The sequence below is a fragment of the Mangifera indica genome, chromosome 2 (assembly GCF_011075055.1).
Source record: "Mangifera indica cultivar Alphonso chromosome 2, CATAS_Mindica_2.1, whole genome shotgun sequence".
NCBI lineage: Eukaryota > Viridiplantae > Streptophyta > Magnoliopsida > Sapindales > Anacardiaceae > Mangifera > Mangifera indica.
The window spans coordinates 12,893,546-12,911,160 of record NC_058138.1 but is presented as its reverse complement, the minus strand read 5'-3'; the positions used below and the strand labels follow the sequence as shown (position 1 = coordinate 12,911,160).

Below are 17,615 nucleotides of genomic sequence, written 5' to 3'. Positions count from 1 at the left end.
AATAAAAGATAAAGCAAGTCAAGTAATAACACCAAGACTGTAATACAATAAAGAGAAATTATTGATAGAACATATTTTATGACAAATGTGTGAAAACATAAAGCATCCAACTTCAGAGTAGACGCACAGCTCTTTTGGAATGCAACAGTAAACTCTAACGAGTCCACAAAAGCAAAAACTGGTTAAAAAAGGAACTTTGATCAATCTCAACATGCTACAGACATGACAACAGGCATAGCCCTTAGTTTGAATCTTTAATATCTTCTCCTAGTCAGATAAAACCCCCCATATTCATCCAATAGAGGGTCTTGACTATGTCATCAACATAATGAGGCCCACTGACAGCTTAATTCAGAAAATATCTCATACCCAGTATCCCCACACCACCAGATAAGACATTTAAGGCAAAAATATTAATTTCTTCTATGCTATTTTTTCAGCCATGGTTTGAAATTCCTATTACAATCATATATACTTTTTTGGGAAAGCAAACCAGACCTCCTGCCAGCATGGGAAATTACATCTGACAAACAGCAGTCAGCAAGACCAAGACAGAACACAATATAACACAATATGCACACAGTTAAATATTACAAGTATTATCAAGAATTAGATGTTGTGCAAGATTCTTAGCTAAACCACAGGATGCAACTTGCAAGCTTAGGTCAGAAAATAAAAAAGGAAACACAATTTTTTAACCTTTAATTTTCGAAAATTCTCCATTTTTATCAATAATTCCAATGATAAATCTAACAACATTCATTGACCCTTTTTGAAATTTAGTTGCATCAAATGACTGAAAAAAGGAATAATATCAAGGCAACAGAAACTCAACCGTATGATAATAACCAATGTAATTCAAGAAAAATAGGAAAAAAGGGTTTACCATATAATCTATGCACATTTGCCTTGCCATATCATACAATTCAGAGTCCCCATAAACCTGATCTGCGACAGCACGGAACAGACAATTCCCATCCCCTAGCATTCGCTTGACTTCAAGACCTCTTGCCCGCCTGATATCAATCTCAAACTGACGTTCTCTTTCCTAAAAAAATGTAATATGACACTGTTATAATAGTGAAACAAACAATTGGAGCTGCAGTATCCAAACAATAAACAAAAGCATTGTCCCACAAAGTGAATTACTTGAAAACATGCAGAACTGAAGAAAAGATTTTTTAAAAAAGCTATACAACAAAATCTGTGTTGCTTTTCACATGTTTAAAGTTTATTTCAATTGCAAAAAAAAAAAAAAAAAAGCCATGAATCGACAATAGTATTGTATGACAAGTTCATTTTAATTAAATAATATCATAAACTTACCAAGTCATCATAGGAGGATACAAATCCAGGACTCTGCTCATCAGCACTATTATACCCCTCACTTTCGACATGGGACCTGGGAGATGAAGGCCTTGATTCAGATGGTGAAGTCCTTGTGGAAACAACAGGCCAGGCAACTGCTCTTCTCGATGGTCCAATACGCCCAACATTTGAGCTTCCTGAGACAGATCTTCTTGAATTCGAGTTTGATGCCAAGGTTTTGGAGGTGGAACAGGAGGTGGGGGCGGTTGTGGATTTCCACTACTCATTTGTGGAGACTCACCACTTGAACCTTCACTCTCAACTGAAACTCTCTCTGACATTCTCAACCCACCTAAACTCTTCATTAATTCCCCTGAACCCATATTCCCCTCATTATTCAATTTCTCATTCTCACCATTTTTTTCACTTGAACTATCATTGTGATCATTATTGACAGTTTTCACCAAAAAAATCATCACTCTTCACAATTTCATTATCACAAGTTCCACAGTTATCCAAAAGCTCATCCCCAACAACTTGTTCCAACACTTGCTCTACAATTTCATCATCTTTCACAGAAGAAAGAACCTGAGAAGTGCTAACCTGTGGCTCTCCTTGAGCTGAAGAGGGCCCAGCACGGTTTTTGATTTGAAGAAGAGCCACCTGCAGAACCTCGCTGAACCAAAATTCGAGTCATTGAATTCAATGTTTATAATCTCTAATTATTTTGTTCAGATACACCCTTTAAGAACCCGTGTGTTTAGAGAACCAAAACCATAGTAATCATGGGTTTTTCACGCGTTTTGGCCTTGGGTACGGTGATGCCAATTCCTTGGTTGAAGGATTTTTTCCAGCCCAGCACTCTGCCCTTGTTCTGCTCCTCAGAAAACGATCTCTGCATTCCCCTAACAATTCTCATGAGACCTAGACCGCCAATTATAAACAATAAAACCCTCTTTCTAAGTAGTGGAATTTTACCCGAAAAAAGCAGTCTCAACGAAATTCACCTTCAACAAGGCCAAGCTGCAATAAAAAGAAAACATTTCCACAAAGGAAATCAACAAAAGAATCTTAATTTTGTCAAACTAATCCCTAATCCTCTTAATTGATTCCAACAAATTTCAAGCAGATTAAAGTTTCAAACCCAAATTTAATATGAAAGTTCGCCTATAGAACTAGTTGACAGTCATAAACTGATTATTTTCATCAATTTGCAAGACAAAATAAATTACAAAACTGCTTTCAAATCATCTGACGTAAAAAGAAATTCAAAAGAATGTACCTAATTCAATTTATTCACTCTCTTTAGCTCAGATTCTCATATTTCCAGCACACATTAAAACAATAACACAAATTCCAAACTCCACAAATTTGTTCTTTTCTCACCCCTTCTCTTACCATTTCGCAGCAACCAAACAACGGCTAACTCAATACAATAAAAATTCCCCAAAAATTAAAAAAAAAAAAGAAAATGAAAAAAACCTAAAGAATCTCTTTTGTTATCTTCGATCAACGATCACCATATATTCAACAAAATAAAAAACCCTAGAGTTGACTGAGAACCAACTTATGCGACTCACCAGAAAGAAAAAACAGAGCCACAGGTAGAGAAAAATCTTGAAACCGTGGTGAAGATATCTGCAAAATGATATGAATTTTAGGTTTTTTTAATTAATTAATTAATGTTTTTTTTTCAATGAAGAAAAGAAAAAAAGAAGGGATATTAACCGTACTTGCGAAGTAAAGAAGAAAATGAAGAAGGAATGGGATGGTAGTGTAGTGTGGGAGGCTGGCTTTTAACGGTGAGGGATGGTCAGTAGTGACGTGGAATTTAATCGAAGCGACGACGAGTGTCTCAGAACGTTCACGTGGCTCGTTCAGATGTGATTGAATCACGCGGCTTCCACTCGTGTGAAGTAGCTGTCGTAGAAATAAAAAGTAGATTTAATTCTTGATCAGGACACCAAGTTGGTGGACGTTCCGAAAAGAGATTGGGACACGTGTAGCTTTTTTACTTCTTGTTAGAGAGAGAAAGAGATCAATTCATTATTCTCCTCCGTTTTTATTTTTAATAACGAATTCTTTCTCCGAAAACGAGTTCACACTTTTTATAATTTAATCACTTTTATCATTTTATATATTAAAATATTAAAATTATTTTTATTTTTAATCCCACACAAATTTTATTTATGATTTTATATAAAAATATAATTTATTATTATTTAATATTATAATATTATATTATTACATAATTTAATATTATAAATTTATATTGTTATATTATTTAATATTATTATAATATAGTTAAAGTATTGAAGATTAAAATTAGAAATTAGTTGATAAAGATTTGTGTCTGAATAAAAAACATATAAAGAATAGATTGATATTAACGTCAACGTTTGGTGTTCTTACCAACTTCTTTTTCGTGTTTTTTTTTGTCCAGATTTAAATTTTCGTTAACTCATTTCTAATTTTAACCGTCAATACTTCAATTATATTATAATAATATTAAATAATATAACAACATAAATTTTTATTATTAAACAATAGTAAATTATATTTCATATAAAATAATAAATATGAATATTTATAAAGTTAAAGATAATGATAATTTATGTATTCTAACAAATAAAATAGTAAAAATGTTTAGATTATAAAAAAATATGATATGAATATATAGGTGGGTCATTTTTGGGCAAAAAAATTCAATATCCCCTTTTTTTTTTTTTTACATAGTATTGCAAGATGTATCAAAATAATATAATATTATTATATGATATGATATATATTTTATGATATGATATATATTATTGATACAAATTGATACATAATATATATTATTGATGTAAATCAATATGTCTTTTAAAAAAAATGATAACATAATAGACATAAGAAAAATTTAAAAATTTTAAGAGTGTTTATAGATGTATCAATTAAAATTTTTTATTATTTTATTTTTAAAAATATATTATACGATACGATACAATATACGTTATAAAAATATTATATTTTTTAATATTAATTTTATGATTATATATTGGTTTAAATGTATTTTTTTTTTTTAATTTTTAAGATTCTTTTAAGATAAGGTTTTAGGTTTACATATTAAATTGTTGAATTTTGTTGGTGTTTGTTGTTTAATGTTGTTAAAGTTGTTTGAGACAGAAGGAAATTAAAATTGTCAAACACAATTCTTACAACTATATATATCCATTAAATAGTATTATATATGTAAATAATAAATAAAAAATTGTATATAAATAATGATATATTATTATGTAATTAGATATAACGTTATTTTTAATTCAAAACCACTAAATTATATTATAACATATCATTGTTTATACATAAAATTTTATTGATATCGAGTAATGTTATATGCATAACTTTTATACACAATTAATGATGTGTCATTATATAATTAGATAATTTAAAATTAAAGATAAATTAATATTTAATCATATGGTGATACGTCATTAGTTGTCTGTACAATTTTATTGTAAAATTTTTTATGCATCAATGGCATTGTTTGCAATAAAAAACTGAAACAATAAACAAGATGGCAATGTAGAGGTAGGCTCCCTTCATTGCTTTAAAATGAAAGTATAATTTGGGTGGGTTTGCAAAAGAATATTCTAGAAGGTTTAATTAGGGTTAGATTCGAATCGAGTTTAATTTGAACGAGTCTAAACGAGTTTAAGTTCAAGTTTGAGAGTTGAATATATTCATTGGGGTAAATCCAATTTTATTGTTAGTATTATGAATTGTACTTAATCAGATGCAACTCTTGCACAGGCAACTTTAATCACTTAAAACCATATACAAACACAAAATGAGAGAGCCTCCTGCTTTTATGCAGGGGAATTATATTGCAGCATTCATACAACACATTACATTTAATTAAATCCAATGAGAAATTGAACTTCCCTCTTCTCTAGTTTCTTCCAAGAGCAATACCCGATAACATAATGAGGCACATCAGTATGAATGCTGCAATGAAAGATCCCACCACAGCCCCACTAGTACCTTTGCAGAAGTCACCATACTGCTGACAAATAGCAAGCCAATTGGCGCTTGGATTCCCATAATGAGCCAAATACACTATGGATGCAGCAGCAGCCGCAGCCCCAATGGTGAGACCGGTAATCACCTGAACCATAAAGTATAAGTACACTTTTACCATGAAGATAAGCTGATCTCAGATATATACTATTGAGCTTACTGTGTCACAGATGAGAAGGAGAAGCCGAGGCCCAGCTGCATGAGGCCTAATGATGCAAACGATGGCGACGGGTAAGGAGAGGACAAGGTATGCACTTGTGATGGCGTTTGCAATGACGAAAAACCTGCATACATTTAAAACTAGTAAATATATGTGGGCGTTGAAGGTACAAGTAACAAGAAATAATATGCATACACGAAAACTGGGAAATCATCATATTCAGCTTGGAACTGGAAGAACTGAGTGACGAAAGGCAGAGTTTGGTCAGTTGTGCCCATAGCGGCAGTGGCACCTAGAGCTGCTCCAATAGCACCGAGTCTCAAAACAAAGTCGAAAATGGCAACACCCTTTTTCCACCTTCCCGGTGGGGGTGGTGCAGCTTTGCTAGTGGTCAAGACAACTGCAGGAGCCTTTCCTTTACCAGTGGACTTCGACTCAGGCATAGTTATCACTGTTGAATCTCCACTGCGCCCTGAATCCATTTGGGTATTTTGTGGAGAGATGAAGCTTAAGTAATTAGCTTGAAGGGAATTGAGCTTGGTATGAAATGGCACGCAGTGAAGTGTTTTATATAGTAAAGTAGAGTTGGGAAATGGGTTAGTTCTGTTTGAAATATAGCATAAAGGGAAGTTAGGTGCTTTATGGAGGAGTTGTTAGAGGCTAACTTGCTCCACTTCATACAAATTCATGCGTGTATAGGGATTATAACAATTTTAAGTCCAACTTTTTAACTGGTATGAAGAAGAAGAATCATCCTTAAATCACAACCACAACAAAGATTGGAGATCAACCAATCAGCAGACTTGAATAGCTAGCTCTTCTATTGATTATTATGCACTGGTCAAAGATGCATTACATCATCAAACCACACCTCCTTAATATTCTTTCTTTAGCACTAGCAGTAGCAGGGTCAACATCTATTCTTACAAACCAATTTTCCGAAAGAAAACTGTTCATGTACAATTTATTTCGCAGCATATTTATGGGATCACTGAGCTATCCTAATTCCATCTTGAAAATATTCTGGCTACCAGAGGATGGCAGCGAAGAATTCTGCTTTACTTGCCTGCTTCCTTTTTGTTTGTTTCAAATATACCAAAGCAAATAAATAGAGGAAGGGAAAGAAATCGGTAGCTATCTGAATTGCATTTCCTTTGACCATATCAGAATTGTTCTTCTGGTGTCATCAAACTCGTGTAATTCAGTAAAACAGTTGCATTTACATAAACAAACACTTCGGTATAACAAAAACACTGTCAAACCCAAACTTTGGAAGGTCTTTCAGTACAGCTGGAAAAATATGCCAGCCCCTCTTCTTTATACAAGCCGCAGTAGAAGCTACTCTTTATTCTACATGTGCCATGTCTGAAAACCCTGGGGGGGTAAAGAATACAATCTGACAGCTATTGATGCTTGCAGTCGGTATTCCTATATGTGCTGTAACAAAACAAATTTTCAAAGGAATGTCCTCTCTAACAGAATCTGATTCCACTGTGTGACTATATCTTGTAAACAGATATTCCTTATGGTCGTAATCTCCAACCCCGCTCTGCAAGTGCTTCATGCACCCGATTAGCTGCTTCTGCAGTGTCATTAAGGGGAGGATAGCTCCAGCTTTCTGACATCTGAAAGATATAAATAAACATAAACACTCAGGTACCTGGAAAATTAAACATCAGAACTACATCTACTCTGTTATAGGGAATAACTGAACTTTGGTTTAGCTTCGCCATGTAATTCACAATTTACTTACATCCTCAGATCCTGTAAAAGGCCGAACCACTCCTCGCTCCCTCAAAGACTTGTGGAAGTCTGCAAACTTCCATGTACAGCGCTCAGCTCCCATAACATACACAGGTTTCCTGCAAATAAGTCATTGAAAATATAAACTAGTATTCAAATCATTATAAGAACAGGACAAAATTGCCTGGTACATACCCAGTGCTGCAAGCTTCACTTATCATACTGATTGAATCCGCGGTGATGACAAAAGCATCAGCCCAAGCTAAATTTCCCATGTGTGGATTTGGCTCTGCAATCCATAACATTAAATAACCATTCCACTTCATTATATGTTTTAGAGTAACATTACACACAATCTATACATCCAAGTGAGTTTACAATAGTAATTTATTGTCACACTATTCATTCTTATCAATTGCATTGACTATTTTACTTCCACATTTTAATTCATTATGTGCTACATCCATCTGTATACAAAAATTTGCAGAAAAGGAGTGCAAATGCAGTATTATTCTAGATTTTATCACAAGAAAAATTTCAAACAATTGAAGGTACCTCGGCCATCCCAGACGTAAACTTTTGGATCATTTCCAAGTTCTTTGATAATGATCTTTGATACCTGTGACAATGATTGCCGAAGAACACTAATAAGCACTATCTCTTATAAAAGTTAATGACAAAATTAACATATATATTGCATTGAAACCTTTTCAGGTGTTCTATTAGAGAAGGATATTCTGATGCTCCCACAGCTCACAAAGACACTGAGAAGACTGGACGTTAACTGCTTTGCAAGATCTGAACCATATCGACAATGGCCTGTGAAAAATTTTGGGCACTAAATCAGATAAACATACAGAATTCTCATATGATAGTTCCACAAGAAGAGCAACATCAAGCCAATCATACCATGTGAGATATCTTAAGGACAAGTTTCAGCACATACATTTTTATTTTACTTGGTTAAAAGAATGCCAGCCAAATGAGGATAGGCTAGTATAATGTCCATGCCAATGACTTGATGTACTAACACTTTTTATATTGCATGGTAAAATAATGGCCTCCAAATGACGATAGGGTAGTAAAACATCCATACTAACGGTTTTATATATTGTTTATTAGTTTTCATGTGTTTCAGCATGTCTTAGCATCATTATACACCATAAAAGGGAAGCTAGACATTGGACTGTGGAGGAGATGCAATGTAAGCATAGTAAATTATGGCTGAAATTGACTTTATGCATTGCCAATATACAAGTATGTACCACAGCTTGTCCATAACAACGATCTTAACTTTTTGGGTCAACTCTTAATATATCAAACCCAAAGATCTTAAGTTCACATCCCTCATGTCATACACAGAATTGTTGACACAGAATTATTATTTGGTACTTGATGTTGGAATTCTTCTGTCTAAACTTAGGTTTGATCACAATTATACACTTTTGATCGGAGGCTTATTATTGTTTACAATAAAACTATGTGCACACATTTTTGAGTACACAGCTGATGTATCATTATATCACTAGGTGAATTTGAATTAGGGATAAAATAACACTCAATCATATAATGACACATCAACTATCTATCCAATTGTATACTCGACAATGTGTACATATAACATTGTTTTATAGTTTCTTTATGCTTTATTTGAATGCTTAAGATTTTGTATTGTGTCAAGCCCAATGTCTGAATGAATATTCATTTTTTTAATTTTAAAAAGGAAAACAGAAGAAAAGAAAGGACAATACCTTATATAGTTTTCTCCATTTTTCTGTATTTTATTTTTCAAAATAAAAAAACACATGCCACTGATTGAATTCTCATAAACTTTTACAAGTAATTTCAATTTGATTTCTAAATATATGAAGAAGAATTTTATATATTAAAATATAGAATTTCAACTTCATAAAACTCAACTGAACACGTTTCATTGTTCTCATTTCCAGAATGTTATATTCAAAAAAGTAAACATAAAGCATTCTTTTTTGCGAAGAAACAAAGAAAATATATAATTTATTGATAAAATAATTACAGATAAGTGAACAAACTATCCTCAAAAGTCACATCAAACAGCTTCTCTAAACTTAAAAACAGAATATTCAATTTCTTACTTCAAAATTTCAAATTAATATTACCAAAATAATTTTGTAATATAATACCACACTGCGACTAAGATTTCAGAGTAAATACCGGTCAGTTCATGTAACATAAAAGAATTAAAGCATCAAGAAATTACCAGTAGGCCCCCAATATTGACCACAACTAAGGGCTTTGGCAAAGGTGCAAATTCGTCATGCCATGCACTTGCTGCACTGCGTAATGCAGCAAAATCAATATGATGTAAAGCTCCTGTAGTAAGGACCTGAATTCAAAAGTCCACAGCAGGGGCCAAAAACTTCAGTGCTAGGAAGAAGCTATAGTTCCTCATAAAAGGACCATATACAACAATGATACATACCACATTCTTCTCAGGAGGCTCACGTGGAGTTATCCAACTCCGGAGAAATCGTGGAATTTTCTCTTGTGCTTCAGGACTCAAAGGATAATAATCATGACGAGGGGTGACCACCAAGTCAAATCTATTCAAATGTACCCTAGGATGTTGTATCTGCAAATAGAATAATTAAATAAATAAATTAAGTAGTGACGATAGAAATATAAAGACAAAACTTGAATATTTTTATTTTCAATGAAAATTTGAGAGTTTATATACTCATTAGGGCAGACATATTGTCGTATATTGTACTACCAAATCTCCTATAAGTGGCAGCAATACTATAAAATGTTATTTACAGAACTGAGTGGATGTAAAGTATTTTTGAATAATAGATGCACTCTTTTCCATAGGGAAACTCACTATAAAAGAGAGAAAAGACAAAAGAACCAATAGAACCAAGAAGTTACTTGTAAACCCTACAACTGACTAGCCCTAAAGATGACGCATCCATTTGATCAATAGAATAAAAAATGTGTCTCATTCAATGGTGAATAGTTTTCATGCATGAATGAATAATCTCCAGACAGTTGTATTTATGACTGTTTCTTCAGTGATTGTGCTGAGTCCCCTAGGTTCTGTTGGGAAGCCATTGTTAGTAGTGTAAGACTTTTTTTATATAATTGTGCTTTTGTAAGACAATTTTGTACCACATTATTAATATAAAATTTACGACTGTGATTGATGTAGGACAGACACGAGGGATCCTTAGTGACCTCTAAGATTTGTTTTTAGATTCTTCCTAGTTTAAATTAAAGAAAACTTCTTCAGATTGATCTTATTTCCTATCAGGGAGAGAATTTATTTCCTCCTATATAGTTATGTTATTTTCTAAGTATTTGTTTCTGTAATTTATTTATGAATTGGCTCACTAAAAGAATGCCAAATTTATTATTGTGGGATTACTCAAAAATACAAATTGATAATAAAGATGCTTTCTTTCCCTTTCTATTCTTTTATCACTTCTCCACTTTTTTCTTTTCTCTCCTCAAGTCTATCATTTCTATTCTTGTATTATATCTCCTCTTTCTTGCTTCCTCTCCTCAAGTCTATCATTTCTATCCATCTATAATTTCTACCATTTCTTGCTTCCTCTCCCTTTCCTGATCCCCATCAGTTCAATTAACAAAGAAAATTCATTAATGAACTTGCTTTCCTAACCAAAACATTATAAGATACGGCCTAATCTAAGCATAACAAAAATAACTGTGGCATTGATTAATTAATCATGCATAAGAATCAATATCTTCTTGGATAAACACCTAAAATTGAAGCACTTAAAAAACTATTTCAAAAAAATTCAAACTAAGATATAATCCAACCATATGAGTTTTATTCTCAATATATTTAATATTAGATTTCGTTAATGTAATAGTTTCAGAACTAAATAGAAAACAAAGAAAACCACTTCTTTCTGTTTTCAGACTTAACACAGTTTTTTAAATTGTATCCAGACACTGTTTCAAAAATGTTGTCATAAATGCATTTCCTCAAAATTTGTTGTATACCTCGTTTTCAGAACAAATATGTATCCAAATCCTTACCAAACAGACCTTTAATTTTTAATGAAGTAGAATACTTGGTCAACCACAAAACAGAAACAATAATAAGGCCCACTAACAAACCTGAACAACAAATACGTTCTCAGATGCTAAACGTTTTATAGAGCTTGCAATAGAAATGGTATCTCTGCCAGATGCAACTACCAGTAAAGGGCCATCCCTGGAAAAATTAACTGAAAACATTATTATGCTTGACCAAGGATGTAAAGGCATATTCCAGAATCTTAACTTGATAAATGCCAGATTTGGCTAATAAAAGAAAAAGTTCCATAAAATTAATTTGGTAGCCTTAAAACAAATATGCCACAGACATTCTGGGGTACATTTGATTGTCTTGTTAAAGAGTATGAAGGGCACGAAGAGTTTGGGGGTTTCCCACTCTAAAATGTGTATATATGTTATGGAAGACTACCATTAGGAAAATTAATGGCCTATGGTTTCCCGCAGTCAAAAACAATTTTTCCTTCTCAAAAACATTTTTCGCTTTGCAGATGAAAGAACTTGATTGCCTAGCCATTTTCTTCTTACTTCTAAAGCCCATACTAATTGTATATACTTTGTTATATGAACCTGAAATCCTCAATTCTCTGTTTCTTTGGGAGTGTTCTTCCAACAAATAAAAACAGAAAATGTATTAAGAGCATCTATTAGAAATATCTTTTTTAGGTGTACACGTCCACGATCATTGCTGAACATAATTAAATGAAGCTATTGCTATCAAGCCCCAGCTCAAACCAAACAGAAATTTCAAAATCAATATACAGTCACAACACTGAGCATAAAATTGGTTTCAGCCAAGTCTATCTTAACACATTAGTTGTGCATAAATAGAAAGGTGTCAATAATAAATAGTCAGAAAACGGCATACTTTTCATATGTATCACGAGCCATAGTCACAATCTGATTCACATTAGCTTCAAGTACAGATGATAAACCTGCACTGCCATTTTCCAAAGGTAAAGGCACAAGTTTCTCCCCTCGAGATGTCAGCAAAACTCTTGAGTAACCAAAAATTAGCCTCATGACATAATCTAGCTTTTTGTGAAGAGAAACTGGGAGCCAATGAAGCCACTCATGTATTCCTCCTTTTGGCCTGGTAACTCGCTGCATATTATGACAGTATTAAGCATAAGAAAGCTCAGAAAAAATTAATTAACTTCAGCTTTGAAAAGAAAATTAGGCAACTAAAACAAAAAATTCTAGCCTACAAAATAGTGGCTACGTCTAGTAGCAGTAACCTTAAATAAATTATAAGAAGCAAAACAAGGAAAGTTCCAACACCAGCAATTAATTTTATTTAATTTTGTCCCCCAAAATTCCCTTGCTCTCCCTGATGTGTTCCCCAAATTCTAAACTGAGAGCCACTTAAAATCTCTAACAAAAGGTCGTAGCTAGGATACTTTTATCTTTTGAATAAAGCCAACATTCTTAATCATCGTTACCCTGGCATACATGTCATTAGAAAAAGAGCCATTTATATTGAATTTTTCACATTACACAAGAACCAATGTTAAGTCAAATTATCATTACAATCTAACTGGATAACATAAACTAGAAAAGGAAAACCTACGAAAGAGTTCTTGTCAACCAGGGGAGGAAAGCACAATTTGATCAAAGCTCTTACATATAAGTCAAAATCATATTAGGATTTACATGGCAAAACACAAGCAATATTTCAAAGAATTCAGGTTGTGTGAATTCAAATCATATCAAAATTTTTATATGACAAAAAATACAAGTAAGCCTACATCCATGTTAAAAGACAGTATAAGCACAGCAAAAATGCCAACTAGAGACATCTTAATTGATCAGGAAGCATTAAATCTGATGAGTGAACTGTTAAGGAGAAGAAAGAGTCAAACATGAGTGACAATGACATTTAAAGGTTGAATTGTAATTAAAGGGTTTGTAAATGGTTAATTCTATTGGGAGACATAGATTATTCTTCTCATCTCATGCCTTCAGTCATAATAAGTTCATGCCACTTAAAAAGGCTCTATGCACTTAACTTTCATTCCATACCAATGAAAATCCACTTAAAGCTTCTCTAGCCTCATCAGCACTAAAGGAGGAACATGACCAAAGTAATATGTTAGAACATTGAGCTGAGAGCTGTACGTTTGGCCAAGAAGTCTTTCAAAAATTTGAAAGCTACTTCCCTCATCGACATGCTAATGTCCTTACAAATCAATCCCAAGATCTTGCACAATTGTTGCCTTAAGATCTTTTATTAAAAGTCTAAGGGCTAAGAAAGACAAAAGTAATCTACTTTAAAAACTAAATCCACAGCCAAATCCAGAACAGTAGCCACCTCTCATACAGGCCAAGGGTACTCTTGCCTAAATACGGCTACATAGTTGACTCTATCAAAAAATAAAGCAACACACATTCTAGAAACTTGGGCTCCCCAAAATTTTCCAGCTCTTAAAGCATAATACCATTTTCAGAAGGCTAAACATCACCAACCTAGCTGAAAACATTCTAAGTATGATATCATCCACATCACTCATGTCCATTTTTTTCCCCTTAACATTACAGTTTACCCAATTGAGTCCTCAACAACTTAACCGTTTAATTTTGTTTGCATTATTTTAACCCTCTGTTGTTTAATTTCAAGATATTTGATCACTAAACCACAAGATTAAAGCAAATAAATAACAAATTACACTAGTTTTAAGATCTATCAATAAACTTACATATAAAGCGTGCTTATCAGTGAGACCGAGAGCGCGGACCAACCCGAGGGACTGATTCTCCGAACCGGGAGAGCCGTTTCCGATAATAACAGCCCGTCTGATGACAGAGTATGCACCGCCGGAAAAGATCTCCGGCACACCACGGGTGGGACTGGGGGGTTCTGGAAGCCTTATCGGCCTCATGGGTTGGGGTTTAGGATTCAGTTCAGAGTTTAATAATTGATTGTAAACAAGCTAATTGGAGAGGAAACTGGCGTTGGTTTCATTGAGAGGTTGGCTTTGACAACTCCAAGTTCGATTTGTACTCGTTTTCTTATTTCAGTTTACTCGACTTAATTTTCTTCTCGTTGCGTAATAGTCTAACCTATTCAGCTTATTCAACTATTTTTTGTAATTCTTAATTAATTTTTTTAATTAAAGATGACCATGTATGAAAATATATTAATAAAACGTAAATAAGTTTCCAAAAAAGTTATGACGGCCAAAGCACATTTCACATTTTTTCTTGTAGATTTTAAAAATTCACATTTTACTTTCAACCTTAACCTTAAAAAATAACTTCTTTCTCCTCCGTCATCCCAATCCCTTGGGTTTGTTGCAAACTCCAGCAACTACGACAATGACAACCAGCCAGTTATGGCGTCAACCAGCCTTCTATGTGTCTTCTTGTGCTACCATTGATGACACCAAATGAAGTCAACAAAGCCCGAAGATAAAAAGACTTAGTCGAATAGGCTTCGAACAACAAAAATCCACACATTTTTCGTCAATTTAGCTTCAAATTTAGACGATTTTTTATGAAGACACATTCTCCGACCACAAACGTGTATAACAAGTATAATTGAGGAAATTTTTACTTTCACTTTCATCTTGATGCTTTTAAGTTACAATATAGGCAACTGATTTGAGTAATTTTTTATTTGAAAAAATAAAAATTATCCCAAAGATAAATTATTTACCAAATTATTAGATATAATCAAATTATTATTATATATGATAAAAATTGATAAGTATAAATAATTATTGTGTTGGATTATAAGTAATAAAATTTATTAAGATATTATTTAGTCGAGATGTAAAGGGTTTAGGCCTCGCATGTATAAGAAGGGGTGTTCCAAAATTTTATTTTATAGATTGGGTCTGACTGAGATTGTTAAAAAGTTATTGGAATTTTGTAGGGGTAGTTCCATACAATTCAGCGGGGCCAACTATCAAAAGTTTTAGGAAATACTAGTAACCACCCTAGGAGATATTGAGTTATCATATTTTTACCTTTTGTTTTTTTTATAAAAAGGGATCAAACTTTCAAATATTCCAATTGAAAGGATCAAATTTGTAGTCTCTTACATAAAATTAGTCTAATCTCTAACATCTTTAAAATTAATGACTTGGATTTTTATTTTAATTCATAATTAATGACTAAGACAATTTAAAGGCCGACATATACAATCTTAAAACTTATGTGAACAATTGTTGATTGAATGAATTTTGTTGTTTTTTTTAAATCTATCAAAGTGTAACACCTTCGGATATGTACAAGGGTATTTTAATCTTTTTTTTTGAATTTATATGAACTGAATTCAATATGTGTTGATTTAAGGTAGGGATAGTTGTGCACCACAGGGGTGTACATTTTTACATGCCTTATGAATGGCAAAATGGTCATTTTGTGTTGAGCACATGAAAATGAATAAGTGTTACGGATAAATGGTAATGTATGTTTGGTATGCATGCTCATGCATATGTTCAACAATTTTGAATTGGATACAAATTCGTTTCCTGATGATTTTGAGACATGTCTTTAATTGGGTGATTGAATGGACGACTGTGCTAGGGAGTGCATGATCATTCATGGTGTTATTTCATCATAATAAAAAGAAGTGGAAGGTTGTTTGGCTAATTTTACACTTTGCAATTTTAAAAGGCAAAATAACAAATAAGAGAACACACACAGAGAAAGAGAAAGAGAGAGACCATAAAACATGTAAAGGTATTTGGAGTATCGGGAGTCCAATTGCCACATAAAGATTGTTGCTAAGACAACGGGCAAGTAAGTAGATGACCTCACCCTCTTTGAACTAGTTGAATGTTTTATTTGATTATTGTGATTTTGAGTTAGTGTTGTTGTGATTTATCAAAAGCATGATATATATGGTGATGGTTTATGGTAATGATAAAGAATGATTTTAGAGAATATAAGATCTACATACTAATTATGTGTACATGTTTATATGTTGATGGAACATGATTGTTGGATGATGAATCTCGTGACTTGAGTAGTTGATTTGCGATTATTAATTTCCAAAAGCTAAAAATATGTTAAGGATGAACTAGTATGCTATAACATGCTTTGAATATGTTAGATTTGTTATTGGTTACCCTAAATATGCAAAAGCCAGCAAGTTAAGGATTTCCAAACATTGATGAACAATCATCCTCCATAGCAAGGATGTCCGTTCATCCTTAATTATGATGATAGTTTCTCGTGCATTAAACACACGTTTGTCCTAGGGTTTTAGTTTGAATGATCGTGTGGTATAAGATGCATATTCATTCATGGGGTTTTAGAATGAATAATCACTATAGGGAAGGACGATTGTGATTATGAGTATAAGATTTAACGACACTAGTATGTTTTTAGTCAATAGAGCTAGGGCTGGATTCGAGTCGAGCCAGCTTGAGCTCGAGCTCAGCTCGGCTCGGTTCGAGCCCAAAACGAGCCGAGCTCTAGGCTCGATCGAGCTCGAGCTGGCTCGGTAATTTTTTTTTAAAATTTTTTATACAAAACGATATCTTTTTTATCCATATATATATACAAAACGGTGTCGTTTTGATATGAAAAATGAGCCGAGCCGAGCTGTAAACGAGCCGAACCGAAAATGAGCTGAACTCGAGCCGAACCAAGTTTGGCTCGAGTCGAGCTTGAGCCGACTATAAAAAAACCGAGCTGAGCCCGAGCTGGCTACGAGCTGAGCTCGAATCCAGCCCTAAATAGAGCAAATGAACGCTCGTTCTTAGTAGGGGCGAACACCTAAGCATAGGTTAAGTGAAATGCACGAAGAGCAAGGGTTAGGCACGCCTATTCAAATAGTGTAGAAAGACAATATTACCCTAGAGAGATCTTAACAAAGGCAAACTAAGATAGCTAGCTAAATTAGGTGTATTTGACTATGTGGATGACAATATAAACCTGATAAGTTAGATTCGGATCGAAAATATAGAAATTTAAGAAAAGTGATGTACATCGAGATAGTAACTAGTTGTGTGCAAAAGTGACATATGTGAAAGCAATAAGGTTAAGAGAGAGTGAGATACCCATAATATACATCATACACTTAATGTCAAGGCTTGTTAGTCAATCACTTCAGTTTATGTGTGAATAGTAAGGGAAAGTGGCATTAGTTAGTTTCCTCGCATGGTTAGTGAGATGAATCATGTATGCACTCATGGTGTGGGTCATCTAAAGATGATAATCTAATTAGTTTCCTCACTATGCATACATGGTAAGAAAGGGACTGTAATCAAATTTCTTATGTGACTAGGGAATCAATAATAGTAACTTGAAGCCTGACCAACAATAGAAAAAG

General features: G+C 33.4%; 2 protein-coding genes and 1 pseudogene across 2 annotated transcripts; all 3 read right to left on the bottom strand.

The window, feature by feature from the left end:
• Positions 1-886: 886 nt before the first annotated feature.
• Positions 887-3,170, bottom strand: LOC123205577 (annotated as a pseudogene).
• Positions 3,171-5,130: 1,960 nt separating this feature from the next.
• On the bottom strand, positions 5,131-6,542 carry LOC123209472 (casparian strip membrane protein 2-like). Its single transcript, XM_044627546.1, has 3 exons — positions 5,726-6,542; positions 5,531-5,654; positions 5,131-5,458 (listed from the first exon to the last, which is right to left on the bottom strand). The coding sequence occupies exons 1-3, from the start codon at positions 6,010-6,012 to the stop codon at positions 5,243-5,245; spliced, it is 627 nt and encodes a 208-aa protein (XP_044483481.1). The 5' UTR covers positions 6,013-6,542; the 3' UTR covers positions 5,131-5,242.
• A 107-nt stretch (positions 6,543-6,649) lies between these two features.
• LOC123209473 (mitochondrial fission protein ELM1-like) lies at positions 6,650-14,384 on the bottom strand. The gene is made up of 10 exons (XM_044627547.1): positions 14,029-14,384; positions 12,201-12,436; positions 11,396-11,492; positions 9,735-9,884; positions 9,513-9,638; positions 7,980-8,111; positions 7,829-7,892; positions 7,469-7,562; positions 7,284-7,392; positions 6,650-7,155 (listed from the first exon to the last, which is right to left on the bottom strand). The coding sequence occupies exons 1-10, from the start codon at positions 14,209-14,211 to the stop codon at positions 7,054-7,056; spliced, it is 1,293 nt and encodes a 430-aa protein (XP_044483482.1). The 5' UTR covers positions 14,212-14,384; the 3' UTR covers positions 6,650-7,053.
• Between the last annotated feature and the right edge of the window lie 3,231 nt (positions 14,385-17,615).

Bases quoted from the DNA above. Each gene is read 5' to 3' on its own strand.
- LOC123209473 (XM_044627547.1), bottom strand. From the start codon at position 14,211: ATGAGGCCGATAAGGCTTCCAGAACCCCCCAGTCCCACCCGTGGTGTG. The intron at 8,112-9,512 runs GTAATTTCTTGA...TATCTGATTTAG, and splicing joins TCAATATTGGGGGCCTACTG to TGCCCAAAATTTTTCACAGG. The intron at 7,156-7,283 runs GTAAGTAAATTG...TATATCTTTCAG, and splicing joins CTTTTACAGGATCTGAGGAT to ATGTCAGAAAGCTGGAGCTA.
- LOC123209472 (XM_044627546.1), bottom strand. From the start codon at position 6,012: ATGGATTCAGGGCGCAGTGGAGATTCAACAGTGATAACTATGCCTGAG. The intron at 5,655-5,725 runs GTATGCATATTA...AAATGTATGCAG, and splicing joins GATGATTTCCCAGTTTTCGT to GTTTTTCGTCATTGCAAACG. The intron at 5,459-5,530 runs GTAAGCTCAATA...TTTATGGTTCAG, and splicing joins TCCTTCTCATCTGTGACACA to GTGATTACCGGTCTCACCAT.